This window comes from Zalophus californianus, chromosome 6 (genome assembly GCF_009762305.2).
Source record: "Zalophus californianus isolate mZalCal1 chromosome 6, mZalCal1.pri.v2, whole genome shotgun sequence".
NCBI classification, from domain to species: Eukaryota; Metazoa; Chordata; class Mammalia; order Carnivora; family Otariidae; genus Zalophus; species Zalophus californianus.
The window spans coordinates 96,591,087-96,610,657 of record NC_045600.1 but is presented as its reverse complement, the minus strand read 5'-3'; the positions used below and the strand labels follow the sequence as shown (position 1 = coordinate 96,610,657).

The window sequence follows — 19,571 nt, the reverse complement described above, 5'->3', positions numbered from 1 at the left end:
GATCAGAGGGAGAGGGAGAGGAGGACTCTCCGCTGAGCAGAAAGCCAGACATGGGGCTCAATCCCAGGTGAGATCATGACCCGATCTGAGAGCAAACACTTAACCAGCTGAGCCACCCAGGCGCCCCTAAAAGCCAAATTTTAAAAAAGAGATTAGTCTTTCACCTAAAGCAAACAGGGTTTGGGTATCACTATTACTTAAGCTCAGAAAATAAGAGTAATTTTAAGCAACTCAGATTTTTCAGTAGGGTTGATTACACAGTTTTTTGTTCTTTGTAACTTTTGTCACCTAAAATGAGAGTGAATTAGCAATAGTTTAACTTTATGTTTACATCATTCTTAGAATTTTTCATAAAACTATTTTTTTCTTTCCTCAGTAAATTGGTCATTAACCAGATTATTCCTGAAGATGATGCTATTTATCAGTGCATGGCTGAGAACAGCCAAGGATCTATTTTATCTAGAGCCAGACTGACCGTAGTAATGTCAGAAGACAGACCCAGTGCTCCCTACAATGTGCATGCTGAAACCATGTCAAGTTCAGCGATCCTTTTAGCTTGGGAGAGGCCACTTTATAATTCAGACAAAGTCATCGCTTATTCTGTGCACTATATGAAAGCAGAAGGTAAGCAACTTGAGGAGTATTTATTTTCAACTGCTACTTGCTGTCAATAATTTCAGTATGAATGATGTCTTAAATAATCCAGAAAATATTTTTGAAGTTCTGTGGCATTTATCTTTTAATAAAATAATCTATCACCTGCATATCAGTTTTTGCTAAATGTTTTTATTATTGTATACTTTGTATATGTAAGTTTAGTTTAAGATTTTGTTTAGAAATAAGTACCATCTCTGCCCGCTAAAAATTACAAAGTGGTGGAGTAATGAATTTCATTCCAGCCAAGATATAAATTCTTTAGCTAAGACTTAATATTCCGATTTAAGTATGCAGTTACATAGGAACAATGTTGTAATTGGTTCATAAAATAATATGGTGAATTATGGTCACTATAGCATGTTATTTTTAAGGGGGGGTAAACATTATCAGATCCCCCTAAGTTGATTTTATATGTTTTGAATGTTTCCTGAAAACATTTAAAACTCTGAATATTGAACAGGACTCTTTGTTGATATGTCATTTCTTATATAAAAGTAGAAATCAAATCTGTCTTAAAATTTTTATTCAGAACTATTAATTCCATTGTTTTTGCAATCTTTTTTGCCCTACTATTTTCTTTTGGCAAAAAAATTAGAGGGAATGGAAAAGCTACTTAGAAACCCTAGATATTTCTCTACTGATCTCTCATAGAAAGCACAGAAGTTTACAGAGTTTAGTTGTGCACAGTCTAGATTTTATGCAATAGACATTAAAACAAATCCTAGCACCCAAAAATGATGGTATGATAAAATTGTCCATATAAACAGGTGGTTTGTTGTTGTTTGTTTTTTGTACTTTGAAGTAGTATTTTGAAAAGGAATATTTTGAATTTAAATCAGGGGTTGTTTTAGCAAGAAGAATGAAAGTCTAACTGAGCATGTTGGAGTATGTTAATTCCCTTCTTAGTGATTTAGGAAGGTAAAAGGAATGCTGGTTTTGGTGGAGACCACTCTTGTTCGCTATTATGGTCATTTCATTAGAGCCTCCACATGCAGCTCAGTGGTCTATTCAAGGACAGAACAAGGCTTTTTAATTCGAACTCAAGGACCTTGTTTGGTAGGTCAGAAATCGTACTATGCAGTTCCTAATTAACAAGCCATTAGCCAGTCTGTTGTGAAATGGCTGTAATCTTGTCTAATTAAAATGCTATCAAGTTAATTCAGAAATGTGGGAAAACTTAATAGTGGAATTTGCCTTCTGTTTTGTTTATAAATCCAGTGTGGGGGAGAAGGGCCTTGGTCCTTAGAGCGTTTTGATGAAGTTGACGTGCATTTACTGTGAATTGTTCGCAAAGCCCAGGAGCTGCCAGTGTGCTTGTTCCCCTTTACAGATCTGCGCCATAGGAATTAAATGACACAAAGGCAAATTCTGTTCTATACCTTGCCATGCATATTTTATTAAGAATTGCTGAGAAATTTTTTTTTCCTCTTTGCGGGGGGGGGGGGGGGAAGTTCGTTGTTGAACAAAGTGTTTTGAAGCACATTCTGTGCCTCCCAGTTCTTTTGCTTTCAGTATAAATAAAAAGAACAACTTGTGTCAGTCAAATTTAATAGAATCTCTAGGGCCAAAATGAGATCTTTTGCAGGACAACTTTTGGTTTGGTTTGTTTTTATAAAGCCTAGAGCCTTTACGTTCCCTACTGTCTCTCCATTTACTTTTAAAAGGAAAAAGAAGCCATGCGTTTAAGCAAGTAAAACTTACACTGTTTCAAACTACGGTGTTCTGTAACATTAAGCTCTTTTGTGTTACTGCTGTACATTGTCTCTGCTATTGGTTTTGACTGGATATTAAAACAAATTTAGAAGAGATTAATTATTTTCAGTTTGATTTATTAGGGAAGAATTCAAACTACTAATTTGTAGCAAGACATAGTTACTTTTAGAAGTGACATTTCTTTTTTTTTTTTTAAAGGGTCACAAAAGATAACAGATTAGACGGGAGGATCCGTGTGTCACAGCAAGGGAAATTGGTGTTGTTCATTTTATTTTGAATACTCCTGATTTTTAAATGCTGATTCTTTAATCTAGGTTTAAATAATGAAGAGTATCAAGTAGTCATCGGAAATGACACAACTCATTATATTATTGATGATTTAGAACCTGCTAGCAATTATACTTTCTACATTGTGGCATATATGCCAATGGGAGCCAGCCAGATGTCTGACCACGTGACACAGAATACTTTAGAGGATGGTAAGAAAACACAGTCTACGTCATTTAAGTATGAACATTAATATGTTTAATCAATTTCAGTGAATAAATGTGTTTTAAATTAGAGAAAATATCCTCTTTTTGGTTAAAAAAACAATCAAAACAGGTATGGTAACTGGCAGGCTAGTTTGCCATTTCAAATTTGACCCTCACTTTTTTACAATAACATGATAAATGTAAAGAGTTTTTATAACTTACAATGTGTAACATAAATTTTAATAATAAAATGCTTGTATTATTGTATTTCTTCTAGTTTCCTAGTGTAAATTGTAAATACATTGACTTTTTAAAAAATATTTTTTTGACATTGCAGGGTTTTTTTGAGTGGAACAAAATGTGAAATTTTCTAAGCATAAATAAATATAAATATAATGAGTAAATATATAATGAACAGAGGTCAGAGGTCTTGGACCTCTGAAACTGGGAGTTTTTGAAATTTAGTAAATGGTCAGTTAAAAAATATTCTTAAAAAATCAGCAGTGGGGCACCCGGCTGGCTCAGATGGTTAAGCGTCTGCCTTCGGCTCAGGTCATGATCCCAGGGTCCTGCGATCGAGTCCCACATCGGGCTCCTGGCTCAGCAGGGGAGTCTGCTTCTCCCTCTGCCGCTCTCCCTGCTTGTGCTGTCTCTTTTTGTGTATATCTCTGTGTCTCAAATGAATAAATAAAATCTTTAAAAAAAATCAGCAGTTAGTCTATTTTTAGGTATAATATGTTTATTCTGCTTAAGGAGGGAAGTAATAGTTGTTACAGACCCTGGGTTGGAAGTTGTAGTCCTTTTGAGGGCAGGCCTCCATATATTCTTGTAATGGTGGGAGATCCCATCCATTAGTAAAGTCCTGAGACTGATTCTCCTCCTCTGGTTCGTCATCTCTCTCTCTCCAGGGGCTCTCTAGAAGGCCCTTTTTGTACCCTTCACTGGGAAAAGGGAATGATTTAACATATGCTTAATTATACTATTCCTCCTTTACAGATGTTTTCTCATCCTCACAAAATGGCCCACCCTTAGTTTTCAAAACACTTTTTTGAAGAAATTTTTTATTTATTTGAGAGGGAAAGAGAGACAGAGAGCATGAGCAGAGGGAGGGGCAAAGGGAGAGGGAGAAGCACACTCCCTGCTAAGCAGGGAGTCAGACAGGGGGCTCCATCCCAGGACCCTGGGATCATGACCTGAGCAGAAGGCAGATGCTTAACCACCTGAGCCACACAGGCACCCTTCAAAACTTTTTTTTTTTTTAAGATTTTATTTATTTATTTGACAGAGAGAGAGACAGCAAGAGAGGGAACACAAGCAGGGCGAGTGGGAGAGGGAGAAGCAGGCTCCCTGCTGAGCAGGGAGCCCGATGCGGGGCTCAATCCCAGGAGCCTGGGATCATGACCTGAGCCAAAGGCAGAGGCTTAACGACTGAGCCACCCAGGTGCCCCCCCCAAAACATTTTTATGTAGATTATTTCCATATCATTTTCTTTGTTCATTTGATCCCAGATCTCTTACTTACATCTCTATTATGCCACTTATTTAGATGTTTATAAATTCAGAGTTTGACTAAATGAAAAAAAATTACTGATCTGGATGCTCAATTCCAAGTTCAGTTTTCATTTAAGAGTCTGTTCCATTTTAGGGGCGTCTGGGTGGCTCAGTGTCCTGGATGGGGCTCCCTACTCAGCGGAAGCCTGCTTCTCCCTCTCCCTCTCCTCTGCCTCTCCCCCTGCTTATGTGCTCTCTGTCTCTCTCTCAAATAAATAAAATCTTTTTTAAAAAAAAGTCTGTTCCATTTTAGAGTGAATCACAGTATTTATGACCTCTCGAGTTCTCATCACATTTAACCTCTGACATGTATATCTAAGGTGAAACACAGGCTGGGAGCGTGTGCTGTTTTGGGGCTTCTGGGGTTTTTTTGGTGTATGAGGTGTATTCCTCCCTATATCCTTAAAGGAAAGGAGCCTGACCATAGCAAGCTACTTGTTAAAAACTTTCCAGTTCCAGTTAAGTTATGATCTCAAAGTTTTTTTTCCTTTAAACCTTTTCTTACTCTGTAACTTCTTTACTTAATGAAGTTTCATTTTGTTTTCTGAATAACAGACTTCTGACCCTACTTTTCACATTTCTACACCAGTTTCTCCCCATTTCCTAAGCCCATACTTCTCAAACGGAGATGTGTGGGTGTCCTAGGGGCACAGGAGCGTGCAGCAGATACAACTAACACTTGTGGAGGGCTTGCCCCTGCCTGTTCTAAAAACCTTCTCTCCGTTATCTCATTTAATCCCTACATAACCCTGTGATAGAAGAACTATTGTTATATAAGACGCAGTAAAGTAGAGGGGATAAGAATGTGGGCTTTGTTCAGTCTACCTACATCTGCTCCTTCACTAACGACCTGTGTGACCTTGGGCAAGTGGTTTGACCTCTTTGTACCTCAGTTTCCTCAACTATAAAGTAGAAATGATCGTGGTGCTTCCTTTGGTTTTTGTGAGAATTCATAAGTTCATACATATCAAGGACTCAGAAATGCTTAATAAATTGATTTTCTCTTTTCCACCTATTCATTCATGCAACAAATATTCCTTGAGTACCTGCTGTGTGTTATTCGATATTTAGTAGTGAACAAAAGGGACAAAAAAATTGTCCCTGATTTCGTGGAGTTTACTTTCTAGTGGGAGAGGGGGCAGAGTTACAATAAACAAGATAAACAGTCCATTATGTAATTATATGCTATGTGGGATATTGGTAAGTATCTAGGAGAAGGGGAAAAAAAGCAAGGGAAGGGAGTATGAAATGTTGGGAGGGTTTGAGACTTGAGACAGGGTCACCCAAGAAAGGCTCACTGAGTAGGTGACATTTCAGTGAAGACCTGAAGGAAGTGAAGGTGCGGGAGCTGGTGAAGCAGGTGACAGGGGGAGGTGCACGCTCGGCAGAGGAAATGGACATTGCTGAGGACTGCAGTGGAGGGAACAGGTGGAAAGCAGTAGGAGATTGGGGCCCAGAATCCATGAGGAGCCGACCCTGTAAGTACATAGGACTTTGTATGAGACTCGCTCCTTCCTCATTATTTTTCCTTCTTTTTTTCTGGTTTGTGATCTACTCGCCTGAAAACTTCTTTTTTTTATTTATTTTTTATTAAAGATTTTTATTCATTTGCGGGAGAGACAGAGAGAGAAGAAGCAGGCGGAGAGGCAGAGGGAGAGGGAGAAGCAGACTCCCCGTTGAGCAGGGAGCCCGAGGCGGGACGCGATCCCAGGACCCTGGGATCATGACCTGAGCCGAAGGCAGATGTTTAACCATCTGAGCCACCCAGGCGCCCTCGCCTGAAGACTTCTGCTAGCACTGAACATATCCCTCCTTTATCACGTTGTGTGTTTCCCTTAAGGGAGTGCAGTAAACACTGCAGTGCTCATTGACAGTTTTGATTCTAAATATTCATAAATAACCTGTTTTCTTGTATGACTAGTTCCCTTGAGACCTCCTGAAATCAGTTTGACAAGTCGAAGTCCCACCGATATCCTCATCTCCTGGCTGCCGATCCCAGCCAAATACCGGCGGGGCCAGGTGGTCCTCTATCGCCTGTCCCTGCGCCTGAGTACTGAGACTTCCGTCCAAGTGCTGGAGCTCCCGGGAACCACGCATGAGTACCTCTTGGAGGGCCTGAAACCAGATAGTGTCTACTTGGTGCGGATTACGGCTGCCACCAGAGTGGGGCCGGGAGAGTCATCAGTATGGACCTCACATAGGACACCCAAAGCTACAAGTGTGAAAGGTAAATTTCTAAACACGACTGAGGAAGAATATTTTTACTTTTTTGAAACTTATTTTTATAAAATCTAAGTCATGGTTAAATGGTGTTTTATGAATGAAAACACTCCATAGATCATGGACTTCACTGAAAATAATTTTAAACTTTTTGTTGCATAGTCCCTTTGACATAGAGCTCAATAGTGTGTAAAACTTTTGGTTACGCTGTTAGTTTGCTTAGCAAATTCTTCGTAAATGGGTGAATCCAAATCAAACTGAATTACCAAAAGTTGTATATTGATAGAGACCTAATTAATATTATTGCCATATATATATATATTTAGATTTTATTTATGTATTTGACAGAGAGAGACACAGCGAGAGAGGGAACACAAGCAGGGGGAATGGGGGAGGGAGAAGCAGTCTCCCCACTGAGCAGGGAGCCCGATGCGGGGCTCGATCCCAGGACCGTGGGACCATGACCTGAGCCGAAGACAGACGCTTAATGACTGAGCCACCCAGGCGCCCAGTATTTTATATTTTTAATTCTGTCTCAAAGTTTAATATCACTGTGGAATTTTGAAAGTTAGGGTAAAATATAATTGCTTAGAATTGCACTGTTTTGCAGCTGTTGGTTTAAAATTTGGGTGTATATTTATAAATTATGGATTTTTTTATGCATACATTTCTGGTGGCTTTTTCTAGCCCCTAAGTCTCCAGAGTTACATTTGGAGCCTCTGAACTGTACCACCATTTCTGTGAAGTGGCAGCAAGATGCTGAGGACACAGCAGCCATTCAGGGCTACAAGCTGTACTACAAAGAAGAAGGGCAGCAGGAGAATGGACCCATTTTCTTAGATACTGGTGACCTTCTCTACACTCTCAGTGGTTTAGGTGAGTGAGCCCGTACTGCACTTTCCTTTTTTCCTTCCTCTCTGACCAGTTGGGAAAAGAGTTTTTGGATATAGGGCAGAAGAACTGACTTCCTGGTAGAAAGAGAATTGCCTTTATGACATCACTGTGTACATCCTCCTGCTTAACTCTGTGTTGGCCTTTGACACACCACTGTGAGCGAACTGACAAGGCGTCCGATAACTGTGGTATCTTTCTATCTTTCCCCCACCTCTGGGCATCTGCTTTTCTTTCTACAGTTAACTTCTGGTAGAGTGAGATCTGATCAATTATTGTGAGTGTATGGTGTATGTGAAATAGCAATATCACAAAATGAGCAGAAAATAGACAGTGATTAATTTAGAAATTGCCGGAGAGTGCTTTGTAGGTGCATTATTTTCACATGTAAAATATATTTAGGTTATGTACAAAATAATGCTCTTACATATGACCCATGTCACTATACATACTTATTTTTGTAGCTGTAACACAGAAACACCAGAGAAAAAGCACTCAGCCTTGTGTTTGGGTTTATCACAGTTCCGAAAGACATTTTATTCTCTGTTCATCCTTTCTTTGCTGAGTGAAGAATTTCATAATGTGACCATGTTTAATGGAAAGTAAGGAACCTTATGTCTACAATAAGTACATGGGTATAAACAGATAGATACTCAAGTTGTAAAATGCACACTCAGTTATTTCTTAGTTATTTGTTAAAGCAGCAACTTTAACTATGATTCCCAACTAGATTCCTGCTGAACTGTTAGAGCACCTTTGGCACATACTGGAATTTTACAGTGCTCTCTGGCTCTCCCCATCGCAGACTACCCTTTGGAGTGCAGAAGGGGAAGGGGCACAGTGACCCCACTGGGATAGCTCCGTTTGCTTTTCTGGCCTCACGGCACAGCCTGTGAGAACAGCAGTAGTCCTGAGATGCTGCGTGTTGACAAGCTATGGTGGGAGTCTGCTTTTAGAGGCAGGCACATAGGAAGACCCCATCCTCTGGTTCTTTGCTGTAGTTTTCCAGATGGCATTTTGCTTCTAATCTTATTGTCTTGGATTTTAATTTAATCTACATTTGCTTAAATAAATTTCACTATTGATCCCTGTCACACAGTTTTATAAATGATGAGGAGAAGTTACATATGTTCCAGGGTGACCTTCCTTAAAACCATTGTTGCAGAGGTGATGTTAGCAAAACCTGTCACCAAAGCCAGGAGCATTTATTTCTAGTCGTGGCTTCTCAGTATGCTCTCCCTTTCTATGTTCGTGTCATTTACTCAAAAGAGTTGTACTAAGTTATCAAGTAAGAAACGGGATTTAGGACAATAGCTGATGAAAAATCATACATCAAACTCAGTATTTCCAGTTTCTTCACTGTTCAGGAAATATAAATAAGTAGAAAATACAAAAAATAAGTTCATAGAGTACTTTTCTTGAACACATAGGTAGCTTATTTTAAACAAATGAATAATTTATTGGGAAGAACAGAATAATGCTCTGCTTGTGAAAAGTTTAGAGAAACATCTTATTAAAATTTTGTCAATTAAAAACAATGCTTTAGAGGTGCCTGGGTGGCTCAGTCGATTGGGCATCTTCCTTTGGTTCCGGTCATGATCCGAGGGTCCTGGGATTGAGCCCCGCATCAGGCTCCCTGAGCCTGCTTCTCTCTCTCCCTCTGCTGCTCCCCCTGCTTGTGCTCTCTCGCTCTGTCAAATAAATAAGTGAAATCTTTTTTTTAAAGATTTTATTTATTTGTTCATGAGAGAGAGAGAGAGAGAGAGAGAAGCAGGCTCCCAAGGATCAGGGAGGCTGATGCGGGACTCGATCCCAGAACCCTGGGATCCTGAGCTGAAGGCAGACGCTTAACCATCTGAGCCACCCAGGCGCCCTGAAATAAGTGAAATCTTAAAACAAAAACAAAACAATGCTTTAAAATTTAAACATTTTCTATGGGTGCGTATAAGTATAAAGAAGACCCATTGATCTTTGTTGAAATTTTTTATAATCTCTAATAGCTTTTAATACTATGAATTTTTATTTCCTTCTGTGTTTTAAAAATAAATCACATATATTACGGCCTGTGTTTTTATGTTGTAAAATCCTTTGTGTATACTACTTGGGGTAATTCAGCTTAAAATCACTGTATAATGCATAAACTGGAAAATTATTTTGTTATAGTCAGTATGCCTCTCTGTTAAAATAACTCTATATGTTTCCTGACTGTGGATTTAGACTGGGTAGTTGGGCTAATTGCAGTGCAGGCTAACAGGGGACTCTGTCTCAGCTGTAGGACTTTCTTGTTGGACAGTGGGTTCCACACCCCTGGAGGTACCAAGCCAGGGCTGGAACGGGCTGACCAGCAGAGATGCAGTTGATCCAAGCATTGCACAGCTGTTGACTAGCTCTCCTTTAAGATGCCTTTTACTCTTGAGAGCCCTAGGGTCTATAGTCTTTCTTTTTTAGACACTGTTGGGGCCTAGCCAAGCTTATAGCAAGTTGAACGGGTATAACCCACTAAGCAGGCAAGTGTTAAGAGCTCTCACTCTTTTCCTTCTTACTTTCGGCTATTGGGAGGGCAGTATGTTCTGTTAACTGGACAACTGACCATCTGTGACCATTTTTAGCAAGAGCATCTGGCGTTAGCTGCCTGTTTAACAGAGAGTGATGTGTGCAGAGGGCAGTAGGTTAAGGGAACCCTATCTGTGTCTTGCATGGTGAATACTTTCTTTCACAGAGCTTTTGTACATTAAAGATGCTCTAACTAGAACTAGATTTACTAAGTGGGCTTGGAAATGAAATTTAAATGCTTCTGTTTGCCAAATCAGTGTCAATTTGAGTAGCAAACTGATGTCTCAAAATTTCATTTTCATACTAATCCCTTCTCTGATGCCCTAATACACATCCTTTTGTTACTTCTGGTAATTAAGTTTTCAACTAAAAAGTATGTTATCGGGACACATTCTCCTTGGTAACACATACAGTTCTTTGTTTCTGAAAGAAAAAAAGAAATGAATTTGTGTATTTCAATTCATTTAACAAGAATTTACAAATTATTTTTCTAAATAAGGCATTGTAGTACTAAACAAAAAGATTTAACAGATGTGACCTCTCCTCAAAACAAGAAAAACCAAAAGATATTAACTTGATTTACTTTCCTGATTTTCTCCCAAAATTCTGAATGACTAAATTTAATTGTAATGAAAGTTGTTTTACAGCATTTTACACTAAATCCTCAATCCTCAGTTCAAAGATGTAGACTGTTTTGTTTTTTAAAGTGGCTGAAAAGATTCTTGTGTCTTTATTAGAGTAATATAAATATTGGTAGAGCAGTGGAAGTATTTTGATGTTGCTGGTTTGTTCTAGTTTAATGATTTGTAAATACACAGTTTGCTTTTAATTAGAAATGGTTTGGGGGTTGGGGAAAAAAACATTTGGCTTGTGATTTAATGTTTATGTGATTTGTTCTAAATTGTGGTTTGAGGTTTTCTTCAAGATTTGCGTCTTTGTTGTGATTATTTTCACTCAGTTGTTTTTTTTCCTCCCTTGGCACTTCTCATGTTTACCTGTTTTAAGCAGAATTTTAAAACATTTGTTAAATTTATCCCACAGTAAACTGAAGCAAAATTAATAGCACACTTGTGTTCTCTGATAATAGACTGAAATAATTCGTTCCTCTTTTTTTGTCTGTTTATTTCAGAAATTGGCTTCTGAAGTTAGGGTTTCTAATTGCAAAGAAGACTGTTTTCATAAGCTGTCAGAAACTTCTTAATTGCTCAGTATTTATATAATAAGGGGGAAAAGGGGGATTATTTAGATGGTGCTATTGTTAGTTTAGCATTTGGGACACTGATAATCTTTAGCTTCTATTTTGCTAAAGAATGTGTGCTATTATATTTCACAGCAAACTTGATTAGTAAGCATGAGATTTAGCAACAATTACAAAGATCCAAAATATTTAAAATCATTAGTAATGTTCCTGGATTCCTTGCACACTTTTAAAACTCACAGATCTTTTTTTGATAAATCCAAAATTGGAATTCCCAGTTACCGTGGGGGAAATAGGAGGCAGAAGAAACAGTCCCTGGGTAACAAGTAATTTTAGAGTCCCTTAGCCAGTTTGTATGGGAGCATGGTAAAATTAAGTCAGATTTCTGGGTGTCATCCTTTACCATAACAGAATAGGATTTGGTTGTGTGATTACATATCTGAGGAAAGAAAATCAAGAGCTACCACTGGTGAGTCAAACATATATCTGGAGGGAGTTGTAATCTTTCCTTTAGTCAAGACAGGACAAGATTTTGTGGCATAAAAGAGACTACTTTTATCAGAGAGGGTTCATTGTGAACCTCACTATAATAGTGATTTTGTTTTGAAGAAAACTAGAATCACTCAGTTTACAAAATATGGGAGTCACGTTCTAAGGCAAGCCAAAGTCTTTTCAGAGACTGTGTTCCCTCATTCCTCTCACACAAGGAAGCCTTAGATAACACTCAGAAAAATCTCTGGAAACATGCTACAGGTGAAAATTCTTGTATTGAGGCTGTTTTGCAACTTCCTCACTGCACCCCTTAAGATAGAGTAAAAATCTACACGATATTTTATAAACAGATCTTCCTGACTGTGTATAGTTTCGAGTATATCTTAGCATACTGACTTTTAGCCTAAAAATTCATTTCAAATAATTTGGTGCCTTGCTGTCAACTATCATCTCAAATATCATTACAGATGCCAGGATTCTTCTGTTTTCTAAAGTAACATATAACCAACAACATGGGCATGATTAAGCACTTTGTCCAGATTAGGGTTGACTTCACAGAGTAGTGTTGGTTTCTTTGAGATCACTTTGCATTTATTTGTTAACAGATCATTTTTAGCGATTCGTGTAGAAATTCCATTGACATTATTGCTGTCATTTACCACAGGCAAGATTGTTGGGGACATACCTTGCATTTTTTTTGCCTCTCTTCTGTTCTTCCTGTGCTTTATCACTGTTAAGTTCCACTTTTAGTAGAAATAGCTCCTCTGAACAGTGTCTGATTGTATTCTTTCTTTCCTTCCTTTCAAAGAATTACAAAATAATTTCATTTAACTTACATGAATAATTTTGGAAACCACCTACTCTCTAGGCCAGAAAACTTACCAACAATGTGGGAGTACAAATTATAACAAAGAGAACATTGTAAAAGTATTGTATTTCACTTTTTTCACTATTAATTATCTTTTAAGTTACCCTTTCTTGCGTTTAATCTATTATCTAGCCAAAATATGTTGAAATGTCAATGCAGATTTTAGGAAATACTCAACTGTTTTTTCTTAATTTACTAGGAGAGCAAAAGCTTTGAAATATTTCATTCTCTGCAGTCTCTAACCATGCCACATATGATAAATATTCAGCTCAAACTTTAGAACCTTAATACTTGAAATATTTAAAAACCAATACCTCAAAAGAAAGGGAGCATCCATTTCTTTAAAAATCCTGTTACTAAAAAAATGCTGTTACATTAAGACAGTAACAAAGGAAAGATTTTCATTTGCCAATTTGCAACTACCTCCATTTAAAGAAAAAATGTTTACCGATTTGTGAAACTGTAAGAACTATACAAAAGTTACAGTGCTGTTATCTGGTAAACTCTCCTTAAATTTTTTCTCTTGAATGAAAGGTTATCTGCCACGGCTCAGATGGTTAAGCATCTGCCTTTGGCTCAGGTCATGATCCCAGGATCCTGGGATCGAGTCCCGCATCGGGCTCCCTGCTCCTTGGGAGCCTGCTTCTCCCTCTGCTTCTCTGTCTCTCATGAATAAATAAATAAAATCTTTAAAAAAAATTAAAATATTTTTGATACTCCCTGGACGAAATTGGAGCTATATCTCTTTCCATTTGGAAAAATCTTCCCCAGCTTTTAAGTCTCAACCCTCTGGGACTCCTCCTATGACCTCAAATGGTGTCAGTCATTCCCATGGTACATCATTTATAATGCTCTATTATAGGAGGCACTTGGCACTGACAGCTAAAAGAAAAATATCTGTGAAGTAAATTTCTTGTCTGTTGCCTGACATTAGCTCTGTAACTTATTAACAGATCAAATCCTGGTTATTTATGTAATCTTTTAAATAGGGATAATAATAATAATAACTATTTTAGAACATTAGGAAGTTTAAATGAAATAATGTAATAAAGTTAGCACAGTTCCTAGAAAACTGCATTGTAAGTCCTCAACAAATGTTAGCTGTTATAATTGTTCTTAAAATTGTTCTCCTCCTAGGATGGAGCCTGAAAATCTGTATTTGAAAAAAATGTTTTTCATGTGATTTACCATGATCACTAGATTTGGAAACCAGTGCTTCTTGAACTTTAATATCTAAATGGCCTAAAATCTTTGCATTCCTACCTACTTTGAGAAACAACATCTAGACCAGGAGTAGGCAGACTTTTTTTTTTTTTAAGATTTTATTTATTTATTTGACAGAGAGGGACACAGCAAGAGAGGGAACACAAGCAGGGGGAGTGGGAGAGGAAGAAGCAGGCTTCCTGAGGAGCCCAGAGCCTGATGCGGGGCTCGATCCTGGGACCCTGGGGTCATGACCTGAGCTGAAGGTAGACGCTTAACGACTGAGTCACCCAGGTACTCCCAGACTTTTTCTGTAATGAGATGGATAGTAAATATTTTAGGCTTTGTGGGTGTTATGGACTGAATGTTTATGTCCTTATCAAACTCATATGCTGAAGCCCTAACCCCAAATGTGACTGGATATATGGAAACACAGCCTTGGAGTAGGTGATAACTGTTGAGTGAGGGCATAAGGCTGGGGCCCTAATATGATAGGCAGGTACCCTGTAAGAAGAGGAGACAGTAGGCTTTCTCTCTACCATGTGAGCAAGGACTCAGTGAGAAGGTGGCTGTCCGCAAGTCAGAAAGAGAGCTCTCGTCAGACACTGAACACTGGGGAGCCTACTGGGAAGGGGGCCGAGGCTGGGTCACCTTTACCAGGCTGGGAAGGAAGGGTTTGGCCCTGGCAACCGCGCTGAGATGTGGTTCGAGATCCTGCCCGGGATCGGCATCGTGGCCGTGGTGCGCTTAGTCTTCCCCGGCATAGCCACGGCGCACATCCACAGGTTCGGTAACGGGGGCAAGGAAAAAAGGGTTGTCTATTATCCATATCAGTGGAGTTTGATGCAAAGAGATAAGCGGGTCTCTGGAGTTAATCGTTACTGTGTGTCAGAGGGTTTGGAGAATATCAATTAAGGAAGCATTTTCCTGGTTGATGAAAAAATAACTCAGTCATACTCATCTACCCCTTCTAGAAGGTTATGCAGTGTATTAATGTAGTGGGTAATAAAAACAACAAAAAAGTAAAATCAAAAAAAAAAAAAGATAAAGAAAAGAAACTGAACACTGCCAGAATTGATCTTGGACTTCCCAGTCTCCAGAACTGTAAGAAATTAATTTCTGTGGCTTAAGCCATCCGGTCTGTGGTATTTTGTTATGGCAGCCTGAGCAGACTTGCACAGTGGGCCGTGAGACCCACCACAGGTGTTCCGTTCTGTCTCTAGAGCACAGAGGCAGCCAGAGGCAGCCAGACGAAATACCGAAATGCACCGATATGGCTATATCCCAATTAAACTGCATTTATGGACGCCAAAATTGAATTTCATATATTTTTGATTTGTCACAAAATATTATTATTTAAAGTTATTTTCTGACGACTTAAAAATATAAAGACCATTTTTAGCTGGCAGGCTGATCCACAGGCAGTGGACCATCTTACTGTATTTTAGCAATTCCAGGTGTAGACTCTAGTTACAGTCTTTGTTTTAAAGTCTACTTTGGGGGCGCCTGGGTGGCTCATTCGGTTAAGCATCTAACTTTGATTCAGGTCGCGATCCCAGGGTCCTGGGGTCAGCTCCCCCTCCTTGTCCCCTCTCTCTCTCTTTCTCTCTGTCAATAAATAAATAAAGTCTTAAAAAAAATAAAGTCTAGGGCGCCTGGGTGGCTCAGTTGTTAAGCGTCTGCCTTTGGCTCGGGTCATGATCCCAGGGTCCTGGGATCGAGTCCCACATCGTGCTCCCTGCTCGGCGGGAGGCCTGCTTCTCCCTCTCCCACTCCCCCTGCTTGTGTTCCAGCTCTCGCTGTCTCTCTCTGTCAAATAAATAAAATCTTTAAAAATAAATAAAGTCTATTTTATCTGATACAAGTATTGCTACTCCAACTTTCTTTTGGCTTCCATTTGCATGATAGATGTTTCTCCATTCCCTTACTTTCAATCTGCAGGTGTCTTTAGGTAGTGTCTTTTGTGTCTTGCCAAGTGTAGACTCTAGTGTTGTTGCTCTTGAAAGTGTGGTTCCAGGATCAGCAGCAAAACCTGAAAGTTTATTGAAATGCTGAATTTCGGACTTCCCTTGTCCCTTCTCCAGATCTTCTGAATCAGAATCTCTGTTTTAACCGGTTTATTAGGTGATTAGTATGCACATTGAAGCTTGGGAAACACTGGATTAGAGGACCTAGTATATTTTTTCTAAATAGCTAGTATTCTTTGTAAGTTAATAGGTTTTAGCATTCGCTTGTTACTCATGTTGGAAATCTTTCAGACTTTGTTTTTGTGCCTTCTGGGTTCCTGTATTGCTGACTCTCTTCATTGTCAGGCCAATTATAGTTTTTAATTATTGTTGCCACTAAGCCTCTCTTAAGTCTCCTTTTACTGCACTTTTTATGGCATATTTTGTTTCTAGTCCTATCTCCCCATACTTGTCAGCTTTCACATGGGGATAAACATGGCCTGTCATGGGTATCATCCCTTAACCAAAGCATTTTTTTCCCTGGACACCCAGGAAGTGGATGAATCCCAAGCTCTCAGGTATAATCTTCCAGTTTGGGCCCTTCTTCCTATATTTGTCTCTCACTGAGTGCTCATTCACAAAGTCATTTTTTCATTCTCAGATATTTACAAAGCTTACGATATGGTAGTCCCTGTGTTAGGTACTGCCATATTTAATGTAAACATGGTCATAACATCTGAGTCTAGGAGGAAGACCAACAAATAAGCAACTAAAAAACCAGGTGATAAACTCTTTGACAACATTTGGCAGGTGCTTCTGTCCTGTTTCAGGGCTGGAATAGAGATGGCTTCCAGGAAGAAGTAACATTTAAGTTGAGATCTAAAGGATGAGTATGATTAGTCAGGCAAAGGGGCAGGGGCAGGTACAGGTTATATGGGACCTAATAAAATAATATATAACATAAAAATAACGTAAAAATACACTGTTGGTATAGGGCCTTGTACCTACACTGTAGAGTATAGGCTCCAGGCAAGTGTGAAGGGTTCTGAAAATTGAAAAGTTCTCACAACTTCATGGTAAATCTGCTCTGCAAAGAGGGAAGGGCAGAACCCAGGAGATACTCAGGGACTGGTGAAAATCACGTGGGACATCCAGGAGGTGAGGTGGACCATGCTCCAGAGAAGACGAAATGTTACTGTTTGATGACAGAGTGTCGCCAGCACCTGGGAAACTACCTGAGGGGATTTGGGCTTTATCCTAAGGGCAGCATGAAACCACCAAATGATTTTAAGCAAGCAAGTGACCTGATTAGATTTGTTTAGAAATATCTTTCTGTTGCAGTGTGTAAAATATAATGTGGAGAAATAAGACGTGAAGCAGCTCAGAACTACCTCTTCCCTGAAAGTTTTTTTTTCCACTTCCTTTCTGATTCAGAGATGCTTTAAGTCTACACTCCGCGTTTGCTACAATCCTGTTGCACATGGCAATTTCCATGCATACAAATCATAAAGATTTCTTCAGAAAACACCATATTCTGCTTTTAATCAGTTTATACTCACCTTTTGGGAACTACAATCACGGTATAATTTATCTGTATCTATACATACACATATGTATCTCCACCAAATCAGTAAATTTGGAAATTTCTTTGTGCAGACCCTCTTCAAAAATCAAAGTGTTAGGTAATACTGATCCCATATCTAAAAAAACAAACCCTACTCTTTTATAAAGGGAAAGATATTTGGATCTTTGGTTTATGCTTGTCTTAAAGTCAGCCCTGTAACTGTGTTAAAGTGTTTTAATTTCTCCCTCCCCTTGCTTGAGTCAGCTCTCAAGAGGCATGTAGTCACAAATCTAATGGTGTATTCTCTCCCCCTGAGAATGCCTAATTACCCTTGATTTGGGACATTTCATTTTAGGGAACTGTGATGTTGCCAAGTTAATTAAATTTTGTGTTTTTAAATGAAGAAGGAAGTAAAGGAATATAGCCATGGATTCCATAAACCCATAATATAAACTGTTCTTTGAAGCCACAGTGTGAATTCAGGAGCATTTATTAGTCACTCAAAGAACAGTATTTTTGAGCCCACTCAGCTGCTACCATTGAGCTTTAGGATAGGCTCTTAGAGCTACAATACCTTTTACAAAGCCCTCATTAAACACTGTGTGAATACAGTGAGTACAGTGTTTTATGGAACTCAATAGGTCTCAGATAAAGAGACTTCTATGCTTTCTTGGTTGTTCTTTTGGGCCGCTCCTAGAAGGCTTATGACACAGGAGTTCAGTGGCCTTGCAAATCAGAAGATGAACTCAGTTTAGAAGTTACTGATAATGGGCTGCAGTTACCATTAAGTTAATGTAAATTAATTACCAATAAATCAATCACAAAATTGAAATCATCCCCACAACAGACAGTTTTGGCTTGTGTTATTTCTTCTCCTAATACCTCCTGAAGACCTTGCCTAGAAGATAGTGCTAAATAAAAATGTAAAATTTCTAATTGTAGGGTTGATACAATATATATTTTTGTTAGAACTTTATGTAAGCTATTGGTTTAATAACACAAGATTGCTATCTATACCAATTTCATTGCCATTTCTTGTTTCATAAAATTTTCATGTTAAAGTCCCCCCCCCTAATTATGGATGTTGTTTATTTTCCATTATTGTTAAAATTTAAAAATTGGTTTATATTGATTGAGAGCACATACTCTGTACCAGGTCCTGTATTGGGGACAAGGAGTATGAACATTAGATGGCATGCCTGCTTCCAAAGTATCTAAGCACAGCATGAAGGGGACCTGTTAGTGTCCATAGGAAAATGTGCTAATGGACAAAATTGGGATATAGTCAGTGTTCTAGAAGCATAAAGGATAAATGGATAATTTTTACTGCATGATGGAGAATGTTTTACGTAGTAGAGAATGGAGGAAAGTCATTCCAATAATAGGAAGTTACAGGGTACAAAAAAGAAGATTGAAGAGCTAGCCTCATTGGTGTACTATGGCTAAAACATGGGTCGTATGAGTAAGGGTTGTAGAGACTGAAGCCGTGGAGTTAAAGAGGAACCATGTTTTAAGAGCCCTGTGTACCCTAATAATATTTTCCTACAATACAGTAATGAGGAGCCATTAAAAATTTTTAACTGAAAGTAAAACATGGCTTGTTTTAGAAAGACAATGTTGAGGATAGCTTTAGCAAATGCAGTGAGTATGGGCCAGGGAGGGGGTTACTGAAGACGGGAAATCAATATGATGGTTGTTGAAGTAATTTAAGATGATGAGGGTGTGACTAAGACAATAGTTTATTGGAGAGAAGGCAGATGTGAAGTTGTTTTGGGCTTAGAACAATCATGGGGCGCCTGTGTGGCTTAGTCGGTTAAGCATCCGACTCTTAATCTCAGCTCAATCAGGACTTGACTGATTACGTATGGCCTGATGGGAGGCCTTCAGATATAGGTATGGGGTCACACCCCTGAAGGATCTTTGAAACGATGCTCAACATCATTAGCCATTAGGGAAATGCAAATTTAAAATTTTAAACTACAGTAAGCTACTACTGCATACCTATTAGAATGACTGAAAAATTTTATTTGTCTTTTTATCCTTTATTTTTTTTAAAGATTTTATTTATTTATTAGCGAGATCACAAGCAGAGGGGAGGGGTAGAGGGAGAAGCAGACTCCCCGCTGTGCAGGGAGCCCGAGGCGGGGCTCGATCCCAGGACCCTGGGATCATGACCTGAGTCGGAGGCAGACGCTTAACCACCTGAGCCACCCAGGTACCGACTGAAAAATTTTAAATGCCAA

The 19,571-nt window shown here is 38.8% G+C and overlaps 2 protein-coding genes across 3 annotated transcripts in view; both read left to right on the top strand.

The window, feature by feature from the left end:
• Positions 1 to 19,571, top strand: part of PRTG (protogenin) — a 121,629-nt gene that overhangs the window by 62,067 nt on the left and 39,991 nt on the right. For both annotated transcript variants that reach the window (XM_027571067.1, XM_027571066.1), the window contains exons 8-11: positions 377 to 624; positions 2,685 to 2,849; positions 6,315 to 6,620; positions 7,301 to 7,489. In XM_027571067.1, the coding sequence (XP_027426868.1) occupies positions 377 to 624; positions 2,685 to 2,849; positions 6,315 to 6,620; positions 7,301 to 7,489 (908 nt within the window). The remainder of the gene's footprint in view (positions 1 to 376; positions 625 to 2,684; positions 2,850 to 6,314; positions 6,621 to 7,300; positions 7,490 to 19,571) is intronic.
• LOC113909655 (NADH dehydrogenase [ubiquinone] 1 alpha subcomplex subunit 1-like) lies at positions 14,518 to 14,733 on the top strand. Its single transcript, XM_035728111.1, has one exon. It carries the CDS (start codon positions 14,518 to 14,520, stop codon positions 14,731 to 14,733), a length of 216 nt encoding a protein of 71 aa, XP_035584004.1.

What these genes read in the sequence shown, in the direction of transcription:
- LOC113909655 (XM_035728111.1), top strand. Translation starts at nt 14,518, where the DNA reads ATGTGGTTCGAGATCCTGCCCGGGATCGGCATCGTGGCCGTGGTGCGC.